We start from the raw sequence: 25,383 nt of genomic DNA, 5'->3' as shown, positions 1-25,383 counted from the left end.
TTCTTCCTTTTTTTCTATTTTCCCCTTCTCATCACACTATATATACCCTCGCTAGACTAGGGCCGGTCGCTTCTCTCATGCATTTATTTTTTTAACCCTGTTGCGTCATTTGTTTTGTACTTCGTTTGATTTCCCTGCGTTTTGGCACGTGTGTCTGGCTTCGTTCCAAGGTTATTTCCGCCATCGTTTTCATTGATACCACGGTGATGATTAGTTGCTATATATTGCTTCTTATCACTGTTACAGTTCCTGGGTTTATTTTTAATTTTTTTTTCCCGATCTTCTCTTGATGTTGATCATTTTGTCGATCTTTTTATCATAATTTGGGACATTCCTGTTATATTCCATCGCTCCTGGTTCTGGCTGGCCTTACTTTCTTTTTCTTTTACTCCTAGTATGTTGTCCACTTTTAACCTTCCTGACGCCCCTCGTTATTTTCCATGTTTTAATTACCACCCTGGTCCTGACCAGGATGTCTGCTCTCGTCCCTTGCAGCGGGAAAGCTGCCGGGCGTCATTCATCACTCGAACACGGTGCCACTTACTCGATGGCACAGAGATGACCCAGGGGTTAAATGAGAGGCTTCTCCTTCTAGTTGCCTTTTGCATTTGACGTCATTTTAAAATCAAACATTTTTACTATTTGCTTCTCTGTTTGCCTCGTTGCGATATTCCCCATACGGCACATGTTGATTGATTATTGCATTGTTTCCCTTAATATATCCCTCGCGTCTTAATTTTTCTCGAATATTTTCTACAACTTTTCTTTCGCTCGTTGATACATACATATATATGTCTATAACTATTTAAATTTTAATTGTCTAATTTTTATTGGTGGATATTGTTATTCCATGATATCACATTATGCTTTCCCACCCCCTGCCTCCTTTGATTGTACTGTCATCTCTCCGTCTCTTGATTGATACCTGTGCGCGAGTTTCATAAATGGATTTATTTTATTTTTCCCCATGGGACTTCCGAGGACATTGGCTTTATTTAATAATAACATAATCATACGAAGTCTTAGTGTTAATTGTTCCATGGTTATGGTGTTATACAAAACGCATTGTTCGGAAACTTTTCGGCCCGCTAGAGTTACCTGATCAGAGGAAAGTTTACAGAAATTCCACCATCACTCGAATCATCTATACTGGTCGCATTCATCCAGCACCCAAAAGAGAGGAAAACAATCATTAAAGCTAAACAACGCTGTGGCGAGTGTGCCTGTTTACATACCCTATCGATACGTACCTTTATACGAGAAGCACTGTGCACACGGACAATACAACCATTGATACATACTACATCCATCAACCTTCATCGCTAAGGCATATTTAAATCAATACATTTCCAGCCCATGAATGTGGCTTAATTCAATATTGATACACGGGATAACTTACCCTACGAGCGCTGAGAGAGGGTGCATGGTCAATTATTTTCCGCCCTTCATCAAGAATAATGAGCATGATCGAGGAGCAAACTGTCATTGCGCTAAGAGGGCCAAAGCTAGATTCAAGGAACACACTTGGCAAACTTGTGCTGGCGAACATTCGTATGCCATCCATCTGCGAAAGGCCGAGATCCTATCAGGACGAGGTGTGGGAGGTTACACATTAGCTTCGATGGCCTTTGATCCTTGGATATTTCCCGTATATGCTCCTCATTCCTGCAAGCTGGGGGAGTTTTGAGCCAGTGTTGCGACCCCACTAATCGACAGTATGCCTGCCAAATGGATTATCGTTTGGATTGCATGAACTCAATATCCAATCTTGGTGTGCTACTGACGACAGTGGTTTGTTTGCTTGGAGGTAGATATTCTCAAGTGTTGAATAATATATTTCTAAACGCTCACGATAGATATCAAATTTAAATTCGAATGTGAAGCGAATCACTTCATGGAGCCTTGGGATCGCTCCAGGAAATATGTCTCTCATCTCGGAATCGGGGTCTCTGTCTTTGGCATAATTGCTTCAGAAGAACCAGCCTGATCAGACCCGTCTCTTCCTCTACTTTTCCCGCTTGGTTTGTCGGGCAATATTACTCCGTCACTGGATATCGCGGATCACAAAAGATGAAGATGAACTCTGGATTTCCAAACTCCTCATCCCGGCAACTCCAACCGCTATCAACTATATAGTTTTTTCCAGCAAGTTCGCACTTGGGATTCTTCACAACACCCGTGGAAGAGGGGCTCGAATGGCCTGCAGCGTTCATGAATCCGTACCATTTTATTCTAATTTGACATTTATGAGTTTCTTGGTGAGCACTCTTTTCCGTAGACTATCAACGCAGGTTAACAGATACCTATTTAGTACTTCTCGAGTGGCACTATATTACAACCAGAACCTCAACATTAAGACGCATCAAATGTTCATCGCAGAAACTTATCATAAACAACTAGAAGGAATTAAGGACGAACTATAAATTGCGGCATTTGATATCACGAGAAGCGTTACACGACTACTCTTCCGTTGTGTGGAGCGACATTCTTCTCATCAGCGCACACGTTTGGCTTCCCTGCTTCCACAATTGATTTCATCTTGATGGATGGTGCTATTTTACATTCAATAGACTTGCGCCAACTATACGATGAACTTTTAAAGTGTCGCATATAGTGCTTTATCCCTAGGTTTAAATGCATTCGACCATAAGCAGCATTTATGCTAATACGCGGAAGCCGTGCAGCTGTATCGAAACCGGTATGATGGTACAGAATTCGCCACCCTCATTCAGGAAGTCCTTCGATTTTCGGAAAGGCAAAACCTCCTGACATCCTTTCAGCCCAACGAAACAACCAATGTCATGTCAAGCCCGAACGACAACGGCGATCACGGCAAACAGGACACAATAAGTAAAGACATATAAAGGACAGGACCTATATCTTGGATACGCACAAGGAGTTGGTCTGCAACGGGCGCTTCTACCCCGGCTTTCATTGTCAAAAAAACTTTAATTATGCACGGATAAAATATCCTTGATATACGTATTTACCTGCATTCGTTCGTGAGCTTCACTTGGGAAATTATAGTGTTTAGGCTACTGAGACTGTGAAACATATCGTACCAATTGTAGATATTCGGCTACATTTTTTTCTTTTCATATCGATGTCTTCAAATCAGTAGTAGTGTCTCCAGACATCACAGATCGGAAAGGATCTCCTTGAGATGCATCCAATAGTGAGACTATTGTGCCATCTTCCAATGTAAGACTCCAGTTATTGGTTTGAAACTAGAACGGCAAGGCTAATGATTAGCATTTGATTCCTTTTTGGAAAAATGTGTCAAAGGATGGATAAAACACAATGGCACTCTACTTACATAACCATTCCTGCCATCTCTGGTACTCTGGAATCTCATCTTCGCCTTGCCTTTTGTCCCCTTAACCCAAAATGAGATGTCAATTCGCCCATGCAACTGATTCATCTCTCCGCTAATCCATGGGATTTTCTGTGCAAAGTATATCTCATCGCCTAGAAGCTCTCTTCCCTTAGGCGACACTCGCAACGCATAGAGGGTGCTATTGACTATGCTGGATGAGGATTTCTGGTAATTGAATATTCCTAGCATGGAGGCGCCAACAACGACGAAGAAAATTGGCAAGGTGCGGAGCCATGTTCGACCTGACTTTATCGAAGGGAGCTCGCGGTCTGCTCGCCGACTTAGGAGGGGGCCTGAGTGCAGGCGTGATGCGGAGGTGAGTGTGAGGCGGAGGAGGCGGCAGGTAGGAGCAGGATGGAATGTAGCTCGATGGCTGTGGCCTATGGAGTGGGCAGCTTGAAGGATATTCGGGGCTAGTTTTGATCTTATCATCCTTCCCTGGAAACTGGCTTCTGCTTCTTTATAGTTATTCCAATATCAGGTAAGATCAAATCTTCTCTGTCTCTGTTTTGTCCAAGATTTTCCTGTTGTCATGAGTCCATGGATGTTGCATGAAGATTTTTGCCAAGACATTTTGATTGCATGGATGCTCAGCTCTGCCAAGATATCATTTACGTAATCCACCATACCACCAACAAGCTCTCACTCAATGTTTGTATAGAGAAAGATTTTTTCATCCATCTTCAATAGTCAGTAGTTACGTTATCTCCATCTCGTAAACAATAAGGGTGCCCAACTACATATGAGCGAAAAAAAATAGATGATATGGATTGAAGCTACACTGATAAAAAACAAGGCACTAAAATAGAAGAATCTATCGTATTAGCATCTACGATCAACGCAGGAGAGGTCTGACATCACTCGACAAAACAAACGAACAGGCGGCAATGGCAGAAAAGCTGACAAAAAACTTGTTGGGTATGGACTGCCAAGCATTGCTGTTATGAAGGGATATGAAAGAGATATGTTTGCGATGGGGAAAGCATAGAGGATCTAGCAAACATCAAGGTGCTACTTTAATAAAGATAGATCTACTAGAGTAGAAGGATGGTAGGTTCTGCGATGCTCAACGAATACGACCGAGTCGGGCGCTATTCATGACGATCTGATCGTCCACATGGTCACTCTGCGGGTTTATCGGTTAGTACACATCTATGAGATATGGGTTCGTGCATAATTCGGGAGGGAAAAGTAATGTACCTTGCCTATGATTCGGCCCAAATCGGCATTCTGTTGCTCAATCTCCCTACCTTGGGCCTGAGCAAGAAGGTTCAACCTGCCCGTAACACCTTCGATCGCAGTAAGATTGGACTCGATCTCATTTTCCATTTCGTCATCTTCACTGTCAGCTTCAAACTGGTATTTAGACCTGTCTGCAAGGTTTGTTTGTTTCTGTGGGCCACCGGCAGCTTTCTTTGATAGGGTTTTGAAGGTCTCATCCATACGTTGCTCTGTCCGGAATGCGGCTTGTCGAGTAGCCTCTCGCTGAATGCGTTCTTCATGGTGACGATCAATGATGGCCTCGTCACGAGCACGCCGTCGTTGTTCGCCTGTGAATGGATTAGAGACATGCATGGCGAACATGCTTTTGTTTAGCTTTTTTAATTCCCGGGACTTTTCGTCTGCAATTTTGTTTTGGTTTGAGGCCAGGTCAAGGTTTTTTTCTGTATTATGAATTCGTTCTCCTTGAGCACCAAGACGAAGGAGGGTGTCACGGCCTGTCGATTCTGCTTCTAAGGCGGCACGAAGAGCATTGCGGGTAGAAGAAACATCCTGTTGTTTTATCATTCGAATTTCATGTTTCATCGCTTGGATGTCTTCTTCTTCTTCTTCCTCTGCTGTGAGTTGCCTCTCCTGGTAAGTCGGGGCATAAGTGGTATTGGATCCATCAGCGCTAGCACCACTGACACCACCTTGTGGGACATCTTGCAGAGTAGGGTTGTAACGTCGTTCTTGTTGCCGTGCCCGTGCATCTCCTAGAAGAGCATCTCTATTATCATCGACGGAAGCTGTATCGTTTGGGTCGGCTCTCCCAAGTCCACCATAACCACCAGGCCCATATCTAGATTGTGGGCCCGGAGTGGAAGTATCACCTCCATACCTGTCTCCTCCATACCCACTTTGGTATCCGGGTCCTCCGGGTGCATAACCACCATTACTCCGACCGTATTTATTATCAAGATTCTCGTAAGGGTTTCTAGGTGCACCATGTCCTTGGCTGCCTGGAGGTTTCATGCCAGGACGTCCTTGATTTGAAGGGGGTCCATATCCGCCCACATCAGTCTGTCCACCGCGTCCACGTCCTTGGCTATACGGATCGGCTGACTGCTGAGGCTGCGCATACGGATTTGACGACGGAGTCGGATTTTTATTCTTGGATTTGGACCCAAAAAGAGCTGAGCGGTTGCTATCCTCATCTGCACCCTCACTTTTCTTGCTCCCAAAGCCGAATTTCTTCATAACGTAGACACCAACCGGAACGAAAAACTAAGGAGCTATTATTCTAACAATTTCTTTTTTTAAATCTTGGGAATACTAGTGAGAGGCAAAAGGGCATAATGGAGAATGGAGGTTGAAGTCTCAGGTTGGAGATGTGGCGTTGTTGCATTAAGTCACGTGATTATACGAGGTGGTTGATTTGAGTTTGTGACTCAATACTAATAGAGCTAGCGTTATATGGCTCCCTTTCTTGGCTCCGAGCTCCAACCTCAACCAACAGCAGACAGCGGTGCTTTGTTTACATCAATATCTCTGGTTCTCGCTGCGCTGCACCATGGCTCCTGATCCTGGGTCAGAAGCCGAGTATATACGAGAGAAAGCTCGGAGGGATCTGTTGAATCTTCTTGAAGGTGTGAGTAAGGGGGACTTTTAAAGCCCTTTTAAGCCCAGCTACCAGAGTTATGCTGATTTTATGTCCAGGTTCGAGGCAAAAAGAACCTTGTGATAAGCAAGGACCTGGCTGGTCCCGTTGGCTTATTCGTTAAGTTCTCTGTTCTTCAAGAGTACGGAGTAGACCGGGTTTTCCTACTTGAAAATGGGAATACCGATTCTTCCCAGAAAAACATTGTCTTTCTCGTGCATGCTGAAAAGCCTGCCCAGGTACAATCTACGGCTGGTATGATTATCTTATGTGATATGTTCGTGCCAATTTTTCTTGGCTCTTGCCTTTTCCGCTTCTTATATGTATATTCACTCTTGTTTGATTTTGTTACTGTTGCATGGGAAAATGTTGCGGGGGCAATAACATGAGGCTTTGGGGAATTTATTCATTCTCACTTCCCATTGCCAGTCTTGTCCCCTATATAAATCAATATCCTAGCACATCCCTTTGGCATTTTCTTTGCTTTTTTCATCTCGTTGATAGCCATCATAATGTGCTAACATACTTGTTAGAACAAATAAAAAAGCTTCAACGAAATGGAACTGTCGAACATGAATTCTCCATATTTTGGGTCCCGCGCCGTACTCTTGTTTGTAATCAGATTTTAGAAGACGAGGGTATTATAGGAGATGTCAATATCACGGAATTTCCTCTTTATTTTCTACCTCTGGAAAGTGATATTCTCTCCTTAGAGTTAGGTGATGCGTTTCCGGACCTCTATTTGGTATGAAATATCTTTCCCTATCTTGAGAGTTTTCTTTCAAGCTAACATAGTATAGCACAAGGACCCAGGTCCAGTTTATCTTTCCGCCAAGGCATTAATGAATCTGCAGCTACGTCATGGCTTCTTTCCCCGTATTGTTGGAAAGGGAGACAATGCAAGGAGACTAGCAGATCAACTACTGCGAATGAGAAAGGAACTGGATGTTGAAGAAACCTCTGGATTGAATGATGGATCCGGGAGAGGGCTCATGGTTAGCTCAACGATAGAGAGTTTGATAGTTATCGATCGAGATGTGGATTTCGCAACTCCCCTACTTACCCAGCTCACATACGAAGGTCTCGTTGATGAATTTTTTGAAATCGCAAATAACCAAACAGAGGTTGACTCCATGGTCATTGGCCCTTCTGCTCTCACGCCCTCGTCTTCTCAAGTAGCGTCCTCTGGCACATCATCAGCCGCTGCGAAACAGGGCTTAAAACGAAAAATACAACTTGACTCGTCCGATCAATTATTCGGTCAGCTTCGTAATGCAAATTTTGCTATCGTCGGAGGTCTTTTGAATAAAGTAGCCCGCCGGCTTGAGAGCGACTATGAAAGTCGTCATGTAGCCAAGTCAACTAGTGAACTGAGAGAATTTGTCAACAAATTACCCGCCTACCAAGCAGAACACACTAGCCTTAAAGTTCACACGAACATGGCGGAAGAAATCATGCGTCAAACCCTTTCCGACGTTTTCAGAAAGGCGCTCGAAGTTCAGCAAAACATAGCAGCGGGCTCGGATCCAACGTATCAGCATCGTATCATCGAAGAACTAATTGCACGCGACGTTCCTCTAAATACCGTTCTCCGATTGTTATGCCTTGAGTCCTGCATGAATGGCGGCCTTCGACCTAGGGATTTAGAAAACTTCAGAAAGCAGATATTGCAAGCATATGGATACCAGCATCTCCTAACTTTCCATGCGCTTGAGAAGATGGAGTTGCTTCAGGCACGATCGTCTGCAACGGCTATGCTTCTCCCGACGGGAGGTGGCCCGGCGGGTTTGAAATCCAACTATAACCACCTTCGCAAGAGTCTGCGACTCATTGTCGATGAAGTGAACGAACAGGATCCGGATGATGTCGCGTACGTCTACAGTGGCTATGCGCCGCTCAGCGTACGCCTTGTACAGTGCGTCTTGCAGAAACCATATATTATGTCCCTCACAAAAGGCCTCCCCGCATCCGCTGCAGGAGCTTCGGCAAACGTTTCGTCCCCTGGCTGGTTAGGATTCGAAGAAATCGTGAAAAGTGCACGAGGTTCCACGCTGAACATCGTCCAAAAGGGTGATGAGAAGGCTGTGAGGGCGAGGCAAACACTCTCGGGGACAGGAGGCATAAAGACGGTTTTTGTGTTTTTCCTTGGCGGGATTACGTTTACTGAGATTGCTGCGTTGAGATTTATTGCAAGCAAAGAATCGGCGCGAAGACGGATTGTAATTTGTACAACGGGAATTATCAGCGGGAATCGGATGTTGAAGGTGGCGATTGAAACGAAGGGATTTACTAAGTCATTGACATAGAATTATACCACTAGCTGGCGTTCCTTTAACCTTTTTCCGTTTCAGTCTATTTAAATACAGTATAATGAAGACTATTGAACCGCGTTCGCATTTTTGGTTCAGCAAACTAGTCGGTACAAGTCGTGCGGGTAGCATTTGTTGGCCCACCAATTCCAGAGAAGGGTGGAATGCGTTGAGAGACTCTTTAGACCTATCAGGTGCCACCTTGAGAAGCCCTCTTTTGAACCCTGTAATTCCGGAAACCATATGCATAAATACATGTACTGGAAATACTGGAAACCTGTGCGAAATACAGTGAATATATTAATATCCAAACCCAAGATTCGTTCCCAATAATCGGCCTTGGTATCGCTCCATAACCTCTCCAAGTTTGACCATTATACCAGCACAGAGCATCCTCACTTCCTCCTCTTCTTTCGACGAGCGCTCAAATATGCTATCAGCCCATTCACGCATTTCCATCACCTGCGTTACAAATTCAGTAACAAGTCTCTCCTCACCGACACTGCCAGATGATATATTTAAATCCACGACCGCGAGGAACAGAGAGAGAATTGCGCGGAGCACTGTAGGCTCGGTGGCGACTGGTAGGTTGTGTAGAGTTATAAGTAGCGCAAGAGCTTCGTGCGTAAGCGCGGCTAGATTGGGAGAGTTTGGGCCCAGAGTCGAGAGAATGAGGGTAACCGTTTGGACAAAGAGCTGGAGAAGTTGCGGGATCAAGAATGGGTTGTGAACGTTATTGGACCTGAAACGATAAGCAATTAGACACCTTGGGGCTTCTAATTAGAGGAGGGTGAGGATTATGTCTATGTCGGGGAATTAGCAATGAATTCTGACTTACGAGGTCAAGTATGTAGCGACTCCAAAAGCATTAGTAAGGGGAAAAAAGAAGCCATCGGAAAGAATTCTGTGAAGGTCTTTAGGAATCGCTTTCTGCCGTCTCTGCTGCTCTCTCTGTTGTTTCCTTTTCTCCACTTCCATACGGGATGAGAATGTTCGGACCTTGAGAGCATTGGGTCCGGTCAACGACTCCGCAGCATGGAGCGCTAAAGGCTTTAAGGTTGCTTGCGAAAGCTTTTTTGATATAGCGTCGATAGGGCTGTTCATGCCACCGTAGGTATTTGCTAGACTGGAAGGTAGACGCTTTGACGGGAACGAAGAGTCCGCAGCGGGAGGGAGGCTCATAGCATCTGAGTCTTCTTTCCCAAACCCCGCCAGTTCGCGGGAACTCAAACCAAGCGCGACAAGTATCGTTGATTGCTGACTTTGAGATAAGTCGGCGTTGAAAAGCGTATGCACGAACCACCGACCCATAGTAAGTGGGTAGGCAACGAGTAATGCAATTTGGCTCTGTAACTTGTACTCCTGAAACTTTGGCAAATTATATTTATCTTGTAGACCCGCAAGAGTAAATGCCAGCGCCTCAGAGTTCTCTGCAACTTCGGTGCCAAATGACGCTTTGCGACGTATTAACGTTGGTGCAGTTGATATTCCCAAGTTATATCGTTCTGGATTACCTGTATCCTGCAAGCAAGCTAATAAGTCCCGTATATATCTATATAATACATTAGCATCCAATGGTTAAAAATGAAGGCAAAGCTATGAAAGTTGGAATACATACACTGGAGAGTTGGGTTTTGACCGGTTGATCAGTGTTGGATCCTCTTCGGAATCCGAAGCGTCCGTATCTGGCTTTTCGTAAGATAAGAAGTCACCATCTGACTCCTCAGACACTTCTTCAATAGAAAGAACTTTCGATGTCGCCTGACTTGATTTTGGCTGATCAACTTGTGGAGCCTTCCGCCCTTGATGTTTTGATTTCTTTGGAGCATATGGAGAGGTTTTATGCTTCAAGTCGCTGATAGAACCGACTTCATCTTTTACATTTGTCAAGTTCATATACCACAGTGCTTCTTCGCTCTCCATTTGCTCAAGGTCGAATTTCATTGCCTTATCTGCGGGATCAACTAGCTTTGATAATGAAATGCCGACTATCATTCCAAGGTAGCGAGCCCGAGGTGAAGAGGCCGCCAGTCGATTGGATATCGCTGTTAGGTAGGTTCCCGACTGCGTGATAGAGCGGAGTTGATGTGGACATAGTCGATGGGCGTATCCGGCGGTCAAAAGGATGATCTGGGTATTCGCTGCCATGTGTCAACGTTTGGAGACAAAAGTGCACCCGTTTCGAGGATAAAATACTCTACCTTCCTGTCCACGTGTTGGTGTGTGCTTTATATATAGTTGATCGCCAAATATATCTAGAGCCCTTCTCAGTATCTCCAGTATCGGTTCTAATATTTTGAGTTAGCGTGGATAATGTAGAGAGATAATATCCGTCTTGAGAGCCCACCTTGCTGGTTCCCAAACGATGCCAAAAGTGCTCGGCGAAAATCAATGCCCTTTATATTTATTTCAGATCCTGTTACGAGCCATTCGCTCAACTGAGATTTCAGAAAGCCGCGGTCACGAACTATTGTCGCTACAACAGCTGAGACTCCGCTGACAGCCTTGGATTTGTTGAAATCATCCAGTGGACTCTGCACCACACTAGGAGAAGGAGCAAGAAATCTTATTTCCAAATCATGAAGTAGAGATTTGAATAACAACAGTTGATCGTGACGTCGAAGGCTATCTAAGAGAATACCAAACCGGTTCGATGAGGTATCCTCTTGAAGTAATAGGGTGTTATATATTTCGCTGACAACCTGGGCTGAATATGAAAGTCTTTAGCAATTCCATCTACATTATCCTCGGAGTAGGCAATATACCGGGATATCCAAGACTCAACGATCTACCCACGAACTGGGCCAAATAATTCCAACAATCCAAATCTGTTGATTGGACCTTAGAAGCCATTCGGGAAATACACCGGCCAAGCCACGATGCATACATGTTTCCATCCCCAATCCAGTGAATCGAACGAGGCAGCTTGATATCTTTAATAGTAAGAAGACTTTCGGCGGCGACTGATAACACCTTTCCCGCAGCAAGGAGTGAAATAAGCTCTTTCCACATGATTTGCCTCTGGGCTGGCCGCTCAACACTGCTCGAAGTATTCACATACAACTTGAACAGCAAGTCGGGAGGTTTTAAAACTGACGACAAAACGGTTATTAAATCTCGAATAACTATCTTGTTACCCGAGTGTTTTTCACTTGGCAAGGAGTCGTGTTTGGAAAGTAACGAGCGAAGATGAGCTACCAGAGCTCCAATACCCGCCAAACTGCTCAAACATCTTAGCAATGCTGCCTTTGGTTTTGGTTTGTGGTCACCTTCTAGCGCTGGGGAATCTTCATCTCCTAGACAACCCCAATGGTCAGGAATGGTAGTTGTGATCAAAATGTGCAAAATTTGAGCTGCTTGGGCGGTTGGAGCAGTTATATTGAAACCACCCCCGAGCCCTTGAGCGGGATCAAGAAAGCTTAAGACTTGAACAACACGGCGTTTGTCTGGAGATGACCTAAGGGTGTGTAGGACATCTTCTAGAGAATTTATTGTACTTGGATGACTCGAGCACTTCTCTTCTTTTGTGGGAACACTGGTCCGAGGTGGTTTTGAAACGGACAGCTCCTCGCGATTCTCAACCGTCTTGACAGCAGTAAGAAGTTCATCCATGACCTATAATTCACATTCCAAAAAACAGTGAGTTCAAAAAGGAAGATAGAACCCATCGTGTATACGGCGCTAGTTAATAGTATATCGTTCTAAGGTTGGAGTTCTGGGCTTCCTATTCCAGACTAGCGCCTTCCACCCTAAACTCCTATCACTCGCTAGAATACCACGTGACCACTCCTATTTAAGTAGTGCTGCGCCCGCTAGATTGTCAAAGCCTTAAAGGAACCACCAACCTTCCATCTCCATCAGCCCAAAAATTGCACACATCATGTTTGAGCTTTGTTCAACTTTAGTGTGAATAAAACTGCATTATCATATCAATCAGGTTGATTCTTTTCTCAGAGAATATTATTATTTTTTTCTATATTTCTCATATTAATTCTCCAGCAAATCTTCTACTCTTCTACTCTATAATTCTCTCTCTAATTCTGTATCGAAAATGATGAGTGATGTATTGGAAATATTGTATTTTCATATATACAAGGGGCAGCCTGGGAGTGGCAGCCTGGGAGTGGGCAAACGCGCCTCGAAATCCGAGGCGCAGATGTACATCTAATTCCACGTTATCTTAACCGAGGGCTAAACCCTTCAGACCATCAAGGTGGAATGCACAAAAACGGACCTCGAGCTTTTGTAGCTGAGGGTGCAATGGGTGGGCAAGCGCTCAGCTAGTTATCCAGCGCAATATCTACTAGTGTTCTTATGGGGGCCTAGTTGATATGGAGCAGGTGGATAGCTAGAGATATCTATTCTTAATGAATTCTGAGATTGTCAAGATCCAGCTAGTTTTTCCGCTGCACACAATGCAAAATCAGCAGTAGTCTCATTACAGTGGTATATACATTCTTAAGCTTGTTCGGTGTGATCTCTATGTATGCATATACATCAAGAGATTAGCTTAGTATATGTTATATCTATATCCACGGAAATCAATAGCTGAGTATAGCGTGAGCTGTGTATATCTGTGTACATCTTTGACACCCGTGAATCTTCATGCCATTTGCATAATCACAGTGACTTGGTGCAGAGAATTAAATTTGCTGATGAAGACTAAAACGAAGTGAGATGATGCTAAGAATTGAAAGTGAGAGTAACGGAGGAAAAGTCTATATTGATATCTCAAGGCTGTAGTAGCAAATCACAGAATCATGGTCATACCAATCATATGTGAGGGAAACCCAGCTGCGAGCGCATTGAGAATGAAGGTAAGAACTTGGGCCACCGCCGACCGATGGAGATTGTGTCCTTATGACCCATTCCCATTTATCTTTGTACACTTAGGAAACAGTTTCTGAACGGTAAATGGATCATCCATGATTCATATGAATATGTAGCGTAGCCTAGTGGTATATAACCATTTGCGACTCCACTATCCATCATGTATGAATAGAACTAACTTATGACTGTGGCAACAAGTGGTTTGGAATAGCACTTAAACTCATTTCCATCCTTATCAATGATATCACGGCCAATTTCCATCTTCTGGAGAAAGGCAACGAGTTCAGGGGTGAATTTATTTATGTGGTGCTTGCTTTGAATTTGATTCCGTACCTCGATCGCCTTTGCTCCTCCGCAGCGATGCCCCCGCAAAACCGGTTAAGCATAATGATTGAAACGTCACCCTTAGTAGCTGGGGCTACTCCTGGCCCTTCGCCTCCCGTCTTGGTAGCCAACTCTCCTGGTTTGGGCCTTAACCTCTTGCATTGATTGCGCCGTGCCATCAAGGGAGTTCCCCCACATATTATCTCCATGTTCGCACGGCTTTCAAACACCACCCTGTCGTCTAGGCAAAGCAGTTATTGAAATGAATCGTTTTCACGGATTTTAACAACGATGGCTTGCACCCGTTCAAAATGTTGGGGCGTTATTTCTGAATTAATGGTAAGAAGGTTTCCAAGAACAGATTCGAGTTAGTGTAGGGATGCAAAACAATACTGTGCATAAAATGGCTGGATCTGTATTGATTCCATTCCTTACTGTCTCTTGTGAACTGGGGGACTCCCGCCATGGCATGATGCGTGGAGGGTAGACTCCGTTGCTTGGGTGTATTTCCTCGAGTTGCCAATCTCCCCACAAATGGCCAAGCATGGTAACTCGAGGTTGAATTGAGTTAGCACAAAATCTGACCAAGTGGCTCCGGTTACTAAGACGTGCAAAAGAGCCTTGAGCGAGCAACGATCAATAGATTGTCCATAGGGTGAGGAAAATAAATACAGCCTCCATTTTAACTGATCAAGCATGGAAAATTGATTCACCTGCACTACAACAATCGTTCGTATAATCTTACATCTGCAAACCAACTGCGAGACCCACTGCTTGCGTAGATTATTACTTTCTCAATAGCCTGGCAGTTTCCGATACCCATTTATCCATTAGGGTTCTTGTAATTACTTCAGAGGTCTAATATTACGTCCGGATATGTCTGCTTCTGGCATCTCTCCTCGTCGGGAGCCCCAGCGCTGGTAGGTCTTGGAATTCAATTTTTATTGGCCTGGTTCCTTACTAACATCCGTGTAGGAAGACCCTCTACAGAATGCTCACTCGCCCCGGGCCCTTTTGTGATCCGGATTGGGTGCCCGGCCCAGAAACAATCACTGATCTCGAAACTTCTAAAATTCTGTAAGTGTTTAATAATCATCAGACGATAGCATTGCGGAAGGTTGCTAATCATTGCTAATAGAGTGATGTAAGTGGACATATCCATATTTACCAGTCCTATGTCCTAACTGCAACTCAGAGGAGCTGGAGGGTTGGGATGTGAAATCCTGAAGAACTTGGCCCTGTCTGGATTTAAAGATATTCATGTCATTGATATGGGTTCGTTCCAGCGAGTTCGTGAAGTTTAGTCAAGTGAAATGATAGTAACTCTTTCCCAGATACCATCGATATATCAAATTTGAATCGGCAATTTTTGTTCCGCCAAAGCGATGTTGGAAAGCCTAAAGCTGAAGTGGCAGCTGCTTTCGTGGAGCGAAGGGTGAAAGGCGTCAAGATTACTCCCTACGTTGGCAAAATCCAGGACAAGGACCAAAGTTATTACATGCAATTCAAAATGATTGTCTGTGGGCTTGACAGTATTGAAGCACGGCGCTGGATAAATTCAATGCTGGTTGGGATGGTAGATGGTGAGAATCTGGAGAGCTTGAAACCGTTGATCGATGGTGGATCAGAAGGTGCGTATTGCTGGAGCCGCCCTAATCTCAAATATCAAGCTGTAATCAATAGCTTGGTTTAAGAGCTAATGTTAAAATGATCATAAAGGCTTCAAGGGACAAGCTCGAGTTATTCTTCCTACACTCTCTTCTTGTATCGAGTGCCAACTCGACATGCATGCACCCCGCGCCGCAGTGCCATTGTGCACCATCGCGACGATTCCTCGACAACCACAACACTGCATTGAATGGGCGCATCAAATTGCATGGGGCGAACATCGTAAAGATGAAGAATTTGATGGCGACGATATGGAGCACATAACATGGATTTATAACACGGCATTTGAACGAGCGAAGAAATTCAATATCCCTGGCGTGACTTTCTCGATGACTCAGGGTGTCGTAAAAAACATTATCCCCGCAATCGCTTCTACAAACGCTGTGATCGCCGCTGCCTGCACCTCGGAAGCGCTGAAGATTGCGACGTCCTGCAACCCTTACTTAGAGAACTATATGATGTACGCCGGCGAAGAAGGTGTCTACACTTACACGTTTGCCGCCGAACAGAAGAGCGACTGCCCTGTGTGTGGCGATTTGGCGAAGCCTCTTGTAGTAGATCCCGAATCGACTTTGGAAGATTTTATACTATCTCTAGGAGAATTACCGGAAGCCCAACTCAAATCTCCCAGTTTGAGATCAGAGGCTAAGATGCTTTATCAGCGTGTTCCCCGACAGTTGGAGGAGCACACAAGACCGAATTTGAAACAGAAATTGAAAGATCTTGTTGCTGATGGTGACGAAGTAGCTGTTAGCGACCCAGCCTACACAATCGACTTTCGATTTAGAATGACGTTTAAATGATCGGGTCGGAAAAAGCCGACAATGAGATAAATGGATTTCTTTTTTTTTTTAATCTCCAAAAGTATCCACATGAATAATGGCAGTTTACATGAATACATGGTAGTGCGACGAAATTTTCCAGTAGCAGCTATAATGACATTCAGATCCTGTCCTGTAATCAATTGTTGCAACTACCCCAGCACCCATTCTCAGCCTATTGGCTCCATTGAAAACCTTTAACGCCAGAAAATGCTTCACAGAAAACGAACATAAAGGAAAAGTTGTATGTAAGTATCATGAAACCTCTGTCATGTCAGCGAGCTTTGCCAGATCGCGTTTCAATCTTCTGCACTTAAGCTTGAGAACCTTTACGCTCTCTATGAATAGGACGTCACTCCTGAACTGCCCTGTGCTCTCAACATTGAAAATAAAATGATCCCGTATCCGACCTAACTTGACTTTGCCCTGGAATTCATCATGTCTTAGGCATTCCCTGCTCATAGTATCTTTGAAAGGATCAACCACAACGGCTTTCTTCTCGCCTTCGTGACCTTCGTACCCGCTCCCAGGTCGCGACGCCTCCTCCGCCGATACAGAGTCGATTCCAATGACGCCCTTAGGGAAACATCGCGCAAACTTGAGAGCATCGTTGCCAAGGATGGGCCGAATAATCTTTATATCTGGAAGGAGACGGTATGATGCCGTCGCAACGGGGGAAAATTTAGCGTGGTCAGCACCAATGCCCTTGACGCAATGCATTTCAATATCGATCTTTTGGCCGGGTCGTAGTTTCGCCAGAAGAATGTCAGGATTCGCGGAGCGGATGACGCCATCCGGTTCTTGGAAGTATGTCTCTTGCCGACCTACAGGGTGGAATGTAATATCTTTGGCGTACACGTGCGCATGGTTGTAGCGCTTTTGGGGGTCGTCCTCATTTGCGCTGGCTTTGGGGTTATTGGTGCATTCCACGTTTAAATGTAGCACGACGGTGTTGTAATCTGCGAGTTCACTGCCAGAGTCTGGTCTGCCTTCCGTTGGCTGCCTAAACCAGCGCAGCCAATTGATACCCTCCGAAGAGCCAGTTAAAGGGACAAGGCCGAGACGATGCGCTAGCACCTCGTCTTGAATAACGGAGGTGTTGTTGTGTATGTAGACAGTCTCAATAGCAAGGGAGGGAATTTCGGCGATCATAATGCGGCGGAAGGCGTTTGCAATAGCTGCGTCGACGCCAACCAAAGAGAAAGAAGCTTCGTACGGTTCATTCTTGTGGAAGGTGATTTTGAGGTTCTATAAAGTACGGGATATTGACGTGAGCAATACGTAGTTACATAGCGTGAACTCTTTTCCCACTCACTCTTTTAAATTCATCAATGGACCACTCATGATTTTCGCCAGGCCAATGACCGGGGAAATCTGTTGACGAAATATTTGTAACGGTTTCTGCATTTATGCCAATGACCTAGGTAGCGTTAGCTTTGATATATGCGACGAGACACAGAGAAAACGTAAAATAAAATAGTTACCTTCCTCTGGCTAATTTCCTCCAAAGAAGCAATTCTCGGCGCCATGGCTACGCCCTATTACTGGGTGTTGATATACTCAGAATAGCGACCAGCGTGTAGTTGAGATAATTTTTTTTTGCCGAATAAATTTCGATGGTGCTGTTCCTGGTACCTCGTTTTTGCTTGTATCCTTGCTATAACACCATGTACTCCGCCAAGCTCTCCTCTTAGCCAATCATTAGTCGAGGAATGCTTACTGAGTCAGCTCACATGACTTATCCTACTGTAAGAAGACCTCGCTTTGCTGCCGACACAAATACGAACGACAAGAACGGACAGTCAGGCAGACGACAGGCAGTTGTCAACAGCCATTGACCAGTGCTTCTTCCTGTGGGAGCCCCCCCACATAATACAAGTCGAGGCACAGAGAACTGTGTGCCTATCTCGATATAAACCCACCTCTGCTGGCCATGGCCTCTTCCCTCACATACTTTGCCCGGCATGCTTCGAAAAGGCTATGTCTCGGCCCCTCGTCCTCCTCCGCACTCAGAGCCTCCTCAATCGCAGGACTAAGATCAGTATCTACCTCACCCGCTCTCAATGCAACTCCTGCCTATCGACCTACTCGACTCATCCCCACGGATCCGGAATTCGCACCTGGTGGCTCTAAACATCAGCCCAACAAGCCATCTGGTTCATATTCTGAGCCCTCCGCACTTGAATCCGATGCTGGACATGGCCGCAAGATCCGCCATTACACAGTCAACTTCGGGCCTCAGCACCCCGCGGCGCACGGTGTGCTTCGGTTGATTTTAGAACTCAATGGTGAAGAAATTATTCGTGCAGATCCGCATGTTGGGTTGCTGCATCGTGGCACGGAAAAATTGATCGAGTATAAGACATATATGCAAGCACTACCATACTTTGACCGATTGGACTACGTTTCAATGATGACAAATGAACAATGCTTTTCGTTGGCGGTGGAGAAACTTCTCAACGTCGAGATTCCAGATCGAGCGAAATGGATCAGAACGTTGTTCGGGGAGATCACCAGAATTTTGAACCACCTCATGTCGGTATTATCACACGCTATGGACGTTGGGGCATTGACTCCGTTTTTGTGGGGTTTCGAGGAGCGTGAGAAATTGATGGTACGTCTTTCTTATTTCTCTGCGGGCAATATTTTGTTGAGTCATATTCTAACCCATTCTACTTTTACAGGAATTCTATGAACGTGTTTCGGGAGCCCGTCTCCACGCTGCATATGTTCGGCCAGGCGGGGTTCATCAAGATATCCCTCTTGGCCTTCTAGATGATATCTATCAGTGGGCAACCCAATTCAGCGACCGTATCGATGAGACCGAAGAGCTACTCACAGACAATCGTATTTGGAAAGCTCGTACCCAAGGCGTTGGTGTGGTCACTGCTGCAGAGGCCCTCAACTACGGTTTTACCGGAGTCATGCTCCGTGGTTCCGGCGTTCCATGGGACATCCGCAAATCCCAACCCTACGATGCCTACGGCGAGGTAGAATTCGACGTCCCCGTTGGTGTCAATGGAGATTGTTATGACAGATACCTTTGCCGCATGGAGGAGTTCCGCCAATCCCTTCGTATCATCCATCAATGCTTGAACAAGATGCCAGCAGGCCCTGTTCGTGTGGAGGATTACAAGATCTCACCACCACCCAGAGCTGCCATGAAGGAGAACATGGAAGCGCTCATCCATCACTTCCTCCTTTTCACAAAGGGATACGCGGTCCCGCCTGGTGAAACGTACTCCGCCATTGAGGCACCGAAAGGTGAAATGGGTGTTTACGTCGTCAGTGACGGTAGCGAACGGCCCTACCGTTGCAAAATCCGTGCTCCTGGTTTCGCCCATCTGTCTTGTTTCGACCAAATTTCTAGAGGTCACCTGCTAGCTGATGCAGTCGCGATCATTGGTATGTCAATGCTCTGTTAATTTTACCCCTCAGCATCTCCATAACCCCTGCTGGTTGACTCCTGCTGACCCGGACCCCCCTTTTTTCTTTCCCTATTTTTAGGAACCATGGATCTCGTGTTCGGTGAAGTAGATAGATAATCGCGAAATAAAACGAGCACGATACCATGAAAAAAACCCACTTACTTCAACTCAGGAACGTGTTTAATTTCTTCCTTCTTTTTCCAGCTTTAGAAGAAAAGGAGTGGGATCAAGTTGGGGAAAATAAATAAATAATAGATTAACAACTAACAATTTTCTTTATTTTCTTTAAATTCCAGCCCACGACATAGCACCTAATGGTCCGTCAAGACTCCCTTATGTAAAAAAAATTGTTCCTCCTTCGGCGGACTGACGAGTTCAGCCCAGACTCATCATTTGATGCATTTTGTACATCGATTTCGTTTGTTAAGTTCAATTTTCATCTTTGCTGCTCTTATTTCCATTTTTTTTCTTTTTCTCTGGTTCTATTTATTACCCTACCCTCTTGTGTATTCATCTCAACCTGCTATTCCCCGCTGCTCCACTGCGCCCATTGTCATTCGGCCATCTATTCAGTAAATATTCAGCATACATACTAAGAACTTTAGCGGTAAAGGCTTTTTTCTTTTGGATTTTTTTATTCTGGCCCACGGCATGACTTCAACTGGGCAGATAACTAAAAGGAAGCAAGAAGCATAAAGAAAAGCTAAGAGGATGAAAGGATGAGATAAGTGGGTTAAAATCCAAAATCACCGCGTTGCTCCCACCATATCTCCATTCGTTTCATGAGGACATAATATCAATATACACATAACTAAGTTAGCCATCTTATCTAATGTAATCACATATCAATCGGCTAACATCATATCCCATATATATTTATATTTACATATATATATATATGTATATGTATCGATCGACCTGGTCTCTCCCCTGCCCCTCCCTTGGTGTGGACCCACCCCCGAATAACCTAAGGGATAAACAAGATCGTATCGAATAAAATCAACCAATTACACGGTCGAATCATCATAAAAGAAGCGAATATCCCTTGGCCGCTGCCGGTTGCGCGCCACAAACTCCTCGTCGCCCGGCGGCCGTTCGTTCTTCGTGTTCCCCGCAAGCATGCTCTGGATGCTCATGCAGACGCTCTCGACGGTCTGGACGGGCGACCAGGCGGATCCGAGCAGGTCGAGGCAGATAATACCGTTGCTGTAGATGTGCGGGTGGATGGGGATGGGTCGGGAGGTTGATGCTGGGGTTGTGGGTGCGGGTGTGGGTGTGGTCGTGGGTGTTGGTGCTGGTGTGGTTGCGGATGTGGATGTGGATGTGGATGTGGATGTGGATGTAGACGTGGACGTGGACGGGGGTTGGATAGAGATAAATTGGACTTCGGGGGCTTCTGTTGCGACGTTCGGGAATAATTAGCTGGTGTGTGGATGCATAGAGTGGTATCTATGTGTGCTTGAGATGTTGATAGGCAGGGGAGTATACCGATGGGATAATTTTTGCTGAAGGTGAATTTCAGTCGGTAGGTCTCATTGAGGTAGAGCGGGTTGGAGTCATCCAGGACCCGGATGTCCATTTGCCATTCTTCGAAGTTTTCTGCTTTCACTATGGAGATTCCCGGGGGTAGGGAAGATTGCATCTGCAAAGGTGATGGGTATATTCATGTCAGGGCCTGTTGATTTCCTTCGATTCCTTCTTTCTTCTTTTGTATGACGTTTCATTCTCTCCCCTTGGGAGAACATATATATTATATGTATTTAAATATAAAGGGATTAGGTGGGCTTCCGGATCGGAGCCGAGCGATTGCGCCGAGATGAAATGGTTTACCTTCAAGAGTTCCTGTTTGCAAAATTAGTGGAACGGCGCCATAGCGGGGAGGTGGCACATTGGGAAACTTTTGCGACGGATATCTCTGACCTTGCTCAGCCTTTTGGATGCAAACATGGTGACTGAGAGAGGGGAAACTAGTTACTGGGCCAAACCAGCACGGCGGGATCGCAGGGTTCGAGGATCCTGGAGGGGTGGCTGCAGTTTGGTCGCAAACAAACCGTAAAGGGTAGGGCGAGCGGGAGGTCAGCATATATAAATGATATATATTTATTTTAAAGTCGAGAAAGGACAGCGGAGTAGGTGGAAGTCCCCGGTATAACTTGACTGCTGGAAAGAATTCAGGCTAAGCAATTAGCTTCTATTCAAAGCAGCCGACACTAGCGCGAGGCTGGCCGGATGGAGAATGCTCACTTTTGACAAACTGGCCTTGCTGGTGCTAATAAAAATTGTTTCATTTAAGACTAGCAGAAAAAAGGGTTTTCACGCAGTTGCATATCGATGACCTAGGATTTTTAATTTTGTGAAAAAAAAAAAAAAAATGATAGATGCAATGAGTGTTGTACAGTACAAAGCAAAAGCCGAAGAGTTCTCCAGCTAACCCAATCTCAACTTTTATATACTTGATACAGGAGGGGAATGCAACAAACGGATGGTCATTATTTAGTCCAACAGTCCACACAAGATAAAGCCAAGAGGGAGGATATTTCCCCAGAAAACAAAAGTCCAACCACCATCAGTTAGGCCACCATGCACATACATGTGCAGTACTATCACAGTGACTTTCCCACAGAGGTCCCCAGTCCCGAGCCGGGGCCACCGGCCGCGAAGAGGCCTCCGAGATCTTTTCCGAGCCTGTTTTGTATTCTGCTCAAGTTCTCCTCCTCGATGAGCTTTTTACCCGTCAAGCTCTCTGCCACAAACCGACAGCAAATGAAGCCAGTTAGCCAGCCACCTATCCAAATAGCTCAATCGATTCGATAACGAGTAGAAAAAGCGGCAATTTTACTTTTCAAGCCATAAGACGCCTTCGTCTCTCCCATCAGAGCAAGGGCAGCCTCTTGCAACCGTTTCTGGTAAGAGTCGAGGGAGCCGGAAACCCAGGCGGCCAGGACAATGATTGCAAGGGCACCATAAACCAAGAGGTTAAGCATTGTGAGACAAACCACTGTGTCAATTAGCGCTTGATATTTGGTATTAGTATTATGAAGATGATTGAGAAAACGATGCTGAAGAGAGCAAGAATCTCCTCTGAACGATGCATGAGCCGCACCGTGGATAGAAGGCCTCACGACGTCATTGGCAGGACGAAAACAGGAATTTGGCAGCTGCCACACGTGCCACATCACGTGTCGTTACGATACAGTACCGAACTGTGGCTGGTGGTGAATCGGAGCGAGCAGGCCCTCGCATCGGTGTCCCGGGCTGTGATTGGCTGCTGCGCTTGTTGATGCCAAGATGGCCCCTCGCCTGCCCCGCCGAGCCGCCGCCCCGCCTGCCGTTCAACGAGGCTCAGAACATCACAACAAAGCAGAGATGTTGTTGCTGGTTATGTAGCAAGGCGGCGCCCTCACCCTTGTTGTGAATATCGTCGTCATTTCAGTGTCCAATTTGCTGTCTGCCTCGCCCCATTTCGGACTGTCAAGCGAAGCACCTCGTGTCTCCGGTCTGGCCACCGATCTTATTTTATCTCCTTTCTGGAAAGCATTACCTGGACACACCCATAAATAGACACTCTTCTCGTTTAGCGATTTTATCTGCACCGTCAATATCGCTTAGTTTCTTTCGACTTTGTTTCTCTTTCCATCCATTTTTACCCCCTCCTTGGTAACGGAGATACCATCGAGATTCGAAGAGGCAACCAGAAATCCCCAAGGTATCCAATATGAGCTGTAAGTGAACAAATCCCCCCAGCGATCCATTGCATTTGGTTTCCCTCTTCAAAGCCGCCTCCCTTTATTGCTAGATAGCTGTCTCCTTTGTCTTATTTGGGGGAAGAAACTATATTCTACTGGTTTGGTCGTGAAGATAATATGTTTACAGGAACGGTACCATGGTTTTGCTGCTATCAGACTTACATCCTCATACGGTTCTTTTTTTCTCCAATTTTTTTTATCATCGTTTTCGGAAATCTGACCCTTATCGAATCCATGGTTTGACTAACTTTTTGAACCTTGCTGTACAGCTTGGCTCAACAAGTTGCAAGGTCAACCCGACAGTTACGATAAGAAGTACGACCAAACATTCTAGAAAAGATGCTCCCCTTTTCTGCTAACAATAATTTCAGATCGCAATACCGATTTGGGAGGACCTTGGGGGCTGGGACTTATGGCATTGTTCGTGAGGCAGACTGCCCGACGGGGAAAGTCGCTGTGAAGATCATTCTGAAGAAGAATGTGAAGGGCAACGAGCAGATGGTTTATGATGAATTGGATATGCTGCAGCGCTTGCACCACCCCAATATCGTTAGTTTTCGTGATTGGTTCGAGTCTCGAGTGGGTTCACAACAATTATGATATTTTCCGTTTACTTGATATCCCTTCGCGATTTGTTGACACCATTGCAGGATAAATATTATATCGTTACACAGTTGGCAACGGGAGGTGAACTGTTCGACAGAATTTGCGAATATGGGAAGTTTACGGAGAAGGATGCATCCCAAACCATCAAACAGGTTCTTGATGCGGTGAACTATTTGCACGAGCGTAATGTTGTGCATCGAGGTAGAGTTGAACACGGCCAGGACCACGCCCTTTTCTTACCCTTACATTGTTAATATTTTTGGCTAACTAATTCATTTTTTCTTCGTAATGATGTAGATCTTAAACCCGAGAACCTTCTTTACCTTACCCCTGCCGCTGATTCCCCCTTAGTCCTCGCTGACTTCGGCATCGCGAAAATGCTTGACGACCCGAAAGAGGTGCTTACAAGCATGGCAGGTTCCTTTGGCTACGCAGCCCCCGAAGTTATGCTCAAACAGGGCCACGGCAAGGCCGTCGACATGTGGTCCATGGGGGTCATCACCTACACATTGCTCTGCGGCTACTCCCCCTTCCGATCCGAAAGCCTACAAGACCTGATAGACGAATGCCTGAGCGGGCGCGTCGTGTTCCACGAGAGATATTGGAAAGAAGTCTCTAAGGACGCCAAGGACTTCATCCTAGCCCTCCTCGAGCCCGATCAGATCAAGCGCAGCACCAGCGAACAAGCCCTCGCCCACCCCTGGCTCAAGGGCGAATCTGCCAGTGACCATAACTTGCTGCCTGAGCTTAAGGCATACATGGCCAAGGCGCGCCTGAAGCGCGGTATTGAGATTGTCAAGCTTGCGAATCGCATCGAGGCTCTGAGGATGCAGCAAGATGACGAGGAGGACATTCCAGACAGTATGGGTGCGCCTGCTGATTCCGCTGCGGCGGATGCGACAGCGACTACGACTACGACGTCGACCAATAATACAGGGAGTGGGGGAACAGAACAGTCCAACAAGACATCTGGGTCTGCTGGTACTGGTGGAGCTGGTGGAGCGACAGGGACAGCGGCAGGGGGTACACAAGGAGCCCCAACCGATGGGACGAAGAAGAGGAGTCTGAGTAGGATAGCACGCGGACAGATATTCCGGGAAGTGGTACTTGCTAAAGTGCGGGAGATGAAGGAGGCGGAGCAGAAGGAGCAGATTGAGCGGGAGGCGAAGGTGAAGGCGGGGTTTATTTGAATTGGTTTTAAATAACTTACATATATATATTTTGAAATGTTCAACAGAAAAAAACAGTGGGGAGACAATGAGCCCTTGAACTGGATTTCCTGGCTTCTTTGGTTTTCTTTGCTTATTTTTAGGTAGTTAGTTTCTTCTTTTCGTCTTTATCTTCTTCTCTGTTATATTTCATCTAAATCTATGATCTGATCTTTATTTCCAGATTGCACCCCTCCCCCCTCTTTT

The 25,383-nt window shown here is 45.6% G+C and overlaps 11 protein-coding genes across 11 annotated transcripts; 6 read left to right on the top strand and 5 right to left on the bottom strand.

Annotated features, from left to right (window-relative positions):
- Positions 1 to 1,457: 1,457 nt before the first annotated feature.
- On the top strand, positions 1,458 to 2,864 carry HCBG_00553 (uncharacterized protein; the record flags this gene model as incomplete). Its single annotated transcript, XM_045427603.1, has 3 exons — positions 1,458 to 1,595; positions 1,974 to 2,258; positions 2,685 to 2,864. 3 exons carry the CDS (start codon positions 1,458 to 1,460, stop codon positions 2,862 to 2,864), a joined length of 603 nt encoding a protein of 200 aa, XP_045291578.1.
- A 24-nt stretch (positions 2,865 to 2,888) lies between these two features.
- Positions 2,889 to 3,860, bottom strand: HCBG_00552 (cytochrome oxidase assembly; the record flags this gene model as incomplete). Its single annotated transcript, XM_045427602.1, has 3 exons — positions 2,889 to 2,990; positions 3,063 to 3,227; positions 3,317 to 3,860. 2 exons carry the CDS (start codon positions 3,806 to 3,808, stop codon positions 3,096 to 3,098), a joined length of 624 nt encoding a protein of 207 aa, XP_045291577.1.
- A 260-nt stretch (positions 3,861 to 4,120) lies between these two features.
- Positions 4,121 to 5,913, bottom strand: HCBG_00551 (V-SNARE; the record flags this gene model as incomplete). Its single annotated transcript, XM_045427601.1, has 2 exons — positions 4,121 to 4,502; positions 4,577 to 5,913. The coding sequence occupies 2 exons, from the start codon at positions 5,834 to 5,836 to the stop codon at positions 4,443 to 4,445; spliced, it is 1,320 nt and encodes a 439-aa protein (XP_045291576.1).
- A 196-nt stretch (positions 5,914 to 6,109) lies between these two features.
- HCBG_00550 (vacuolar sorting-associated protein) lies at positions 6,110 to 8,542 on the top strand (the record flags this gene model as incomplete). The annotated part of the gene is made up of 4 exons (XM_045427600.1): positions 6,110 to 6,227; positions 6,296 to 6,491; positions 6,770 to 6,981; positions 7,037 to 8,542. The coding sequence occupies 4 exons, from the start codon at positions 6,150 to 6,152 to the stop codon at positions 8,540 to 8,542; spliced, it is 1,992 nt and encodes a 663-aa protein (XP_045291575.1).
- A 303-nt stretch (positions 8,543 to 8,845) lies between these two features.
- On the bottom strand, positions 8,846 to 12,157 carry HCBG_00549 (uncharacterized protein; the record flags this gene model as incomplete). The annotated part of the gene is made up of 6 exons (XM_045427599.1): positions 8,846 to 9,287; positions 9,384 to 10,097; positions 10,164 to 10,686; positions 10,747 to 10,833; positions 10,893 to 11,252; positions 11,311 to 12,157. 6 exons carry the CDS (start codon positions 12,155 to 12,157, stop codon positions 8,846 to 8,848), a joined length of 2,973 nt encoding a protein of 990 aa, XP_045291574.1.
- Positions 12,158 to 13,305: 1,148 nt separating this feature from the next.
- On the top strand, positions 13,306 to 13,864 carry HCBG_00548 (uncharacterized protein; the record flags this gene model as incomplete). Its single annotated transcript, XM_045427598.1, has 2 exons — positions 13,306 to 13,362; positions 13,574 to 13,864. The coding sequence occupies 2 exons, from the start codon at positions 13,306 to 13,308 to the stop codon at positions 13,862 to 13,864; spliced, it is 348 nt and encodes a 115-aa protein (XP_045291573.1).
- Positions 13,865 to 14,575: 711 nt separating this feature from the next.
- On the top strand, positions 14,576 to 16,170 carry HCBG_00547 (NEDD8-activating enzyme E1 catalytic subunit; the record flags this gene model as incomplete). Its single annotated transcript, XM_045427597.1, has 5 exons — positions 14,576 to 14,619; positions 14,675 to 14,776; positions 14,895 to 14,974; positions 15,034 to 15,330; positions 15,419 to 16,170. The coding sequence occupies 5 exons, from the start codon at positions 14,576 to 14,578 to the stop codon at positions 16,168 to 16,170; spliced, it is 1,275 nt and encodes a 424-aa protein (XP_045291572.1).
- A 117-nt stretch (positions 16,171 to 16,287) lies between these two features.
- HCBG_00546 (DNA-directed RNA polymerase I and III polypeptide) lies at positions 16,288 to 17,717 on the bottom strand (the record flags this gene model as incomplete). The annotated part of the gene is made up of 3 exons (XM_045427596.1): positions 16,288 to 17,436; positions 17,504 to 17,608; positions 17,673 to 17,717. The coding sequence occupies 3 exons, from the start codon at positions 17,715 to 17,717 to the stop codon at positions 16,444 to 16,446; spliced, it is 1,143 nt and encodes a 380-aa protein (XP_045291571.1).
- Positions 17,718 to 17,981: 264 nt separating this feature from the next.
- Positions 17,982 to 20,244, top strand: HCBG_00545 (NADH dehydrogenase I; the record flags this gene model as incomplete). Its single annotated transcript, XM_045427595.1, has 3 exons — positions 17,982 to 18,802; positions 18,873 to 19,593; positions 19,696 to 20,244. 3 exons carry the CDS (start codon positions 18,122 to 18,124, stop codon positions 19,731 to 19,733), a joined length of 1,440 nt encoding a protein of 479 aa, XP_045291570.1.
- Positions 20,245 to 20,623: 379 nt separating this feature from the next.
- Positions 20,624 to 21,258, bottom strand: HCBG_00544 (ubiquitin conjugating enzyme; the record flags this gene model as incomplete). Its single annotated transcript, XM_045427594.1, has 2 exons — positions 20,624 to 21,012; positions 21,105 to 21,258. 2 exons carry the CDS (start codon positions 21,256 to 21,258, stop codon positions 20,624 to 20,626), a joined length of 543 nt encoding a protein of 180 aa, XP_045291569.1.
- A 1,943-nt stretch (positions 21,259 to 23,201) lies between these two features.
- On the top strand, positions 23,202 to 25,360 carry HCBG_00543 (calcium/calmodulin-dependent protein kinase; the record flags this gene model as incomplete). The annotated part of the gene is made up of 5 exons (XM_045427593.1): positions 23,202 to 23,338; positions 23,632 to 23,677; positions 23,734 to 23,941; positions 24,013 to 24,169; positions 24,266 to 25,360. The coding sequence occupies 5 exons, from the start codon at positions 23,332 to 23,334 to the stop codon at positions 25,156 to 25,158; spliced, it is 1,311 nt and encodes a 436-aa protein (XP_045291568.1).
- Between the last annotated feature and the right edge of the window lie 23 nt (positions 25,361 to 25,383).

This window comes from Histoplasma capsulatum, assembly GCF_000150115.1.
Source record: "Histoplasma capsulatum G186AR genomic scaffold supercont2.1, whole genome shotgun sequence".
NCBI lineage: Eukaryota > Fungi > Ascomycota > Eurotiomycetes > Onygenales > Ajellomycetaceae > Histoplasma > Histoplasma capsulatum.
This window is presented reverse-complemented; position numbering and strand designations above follow the sequence as displayed.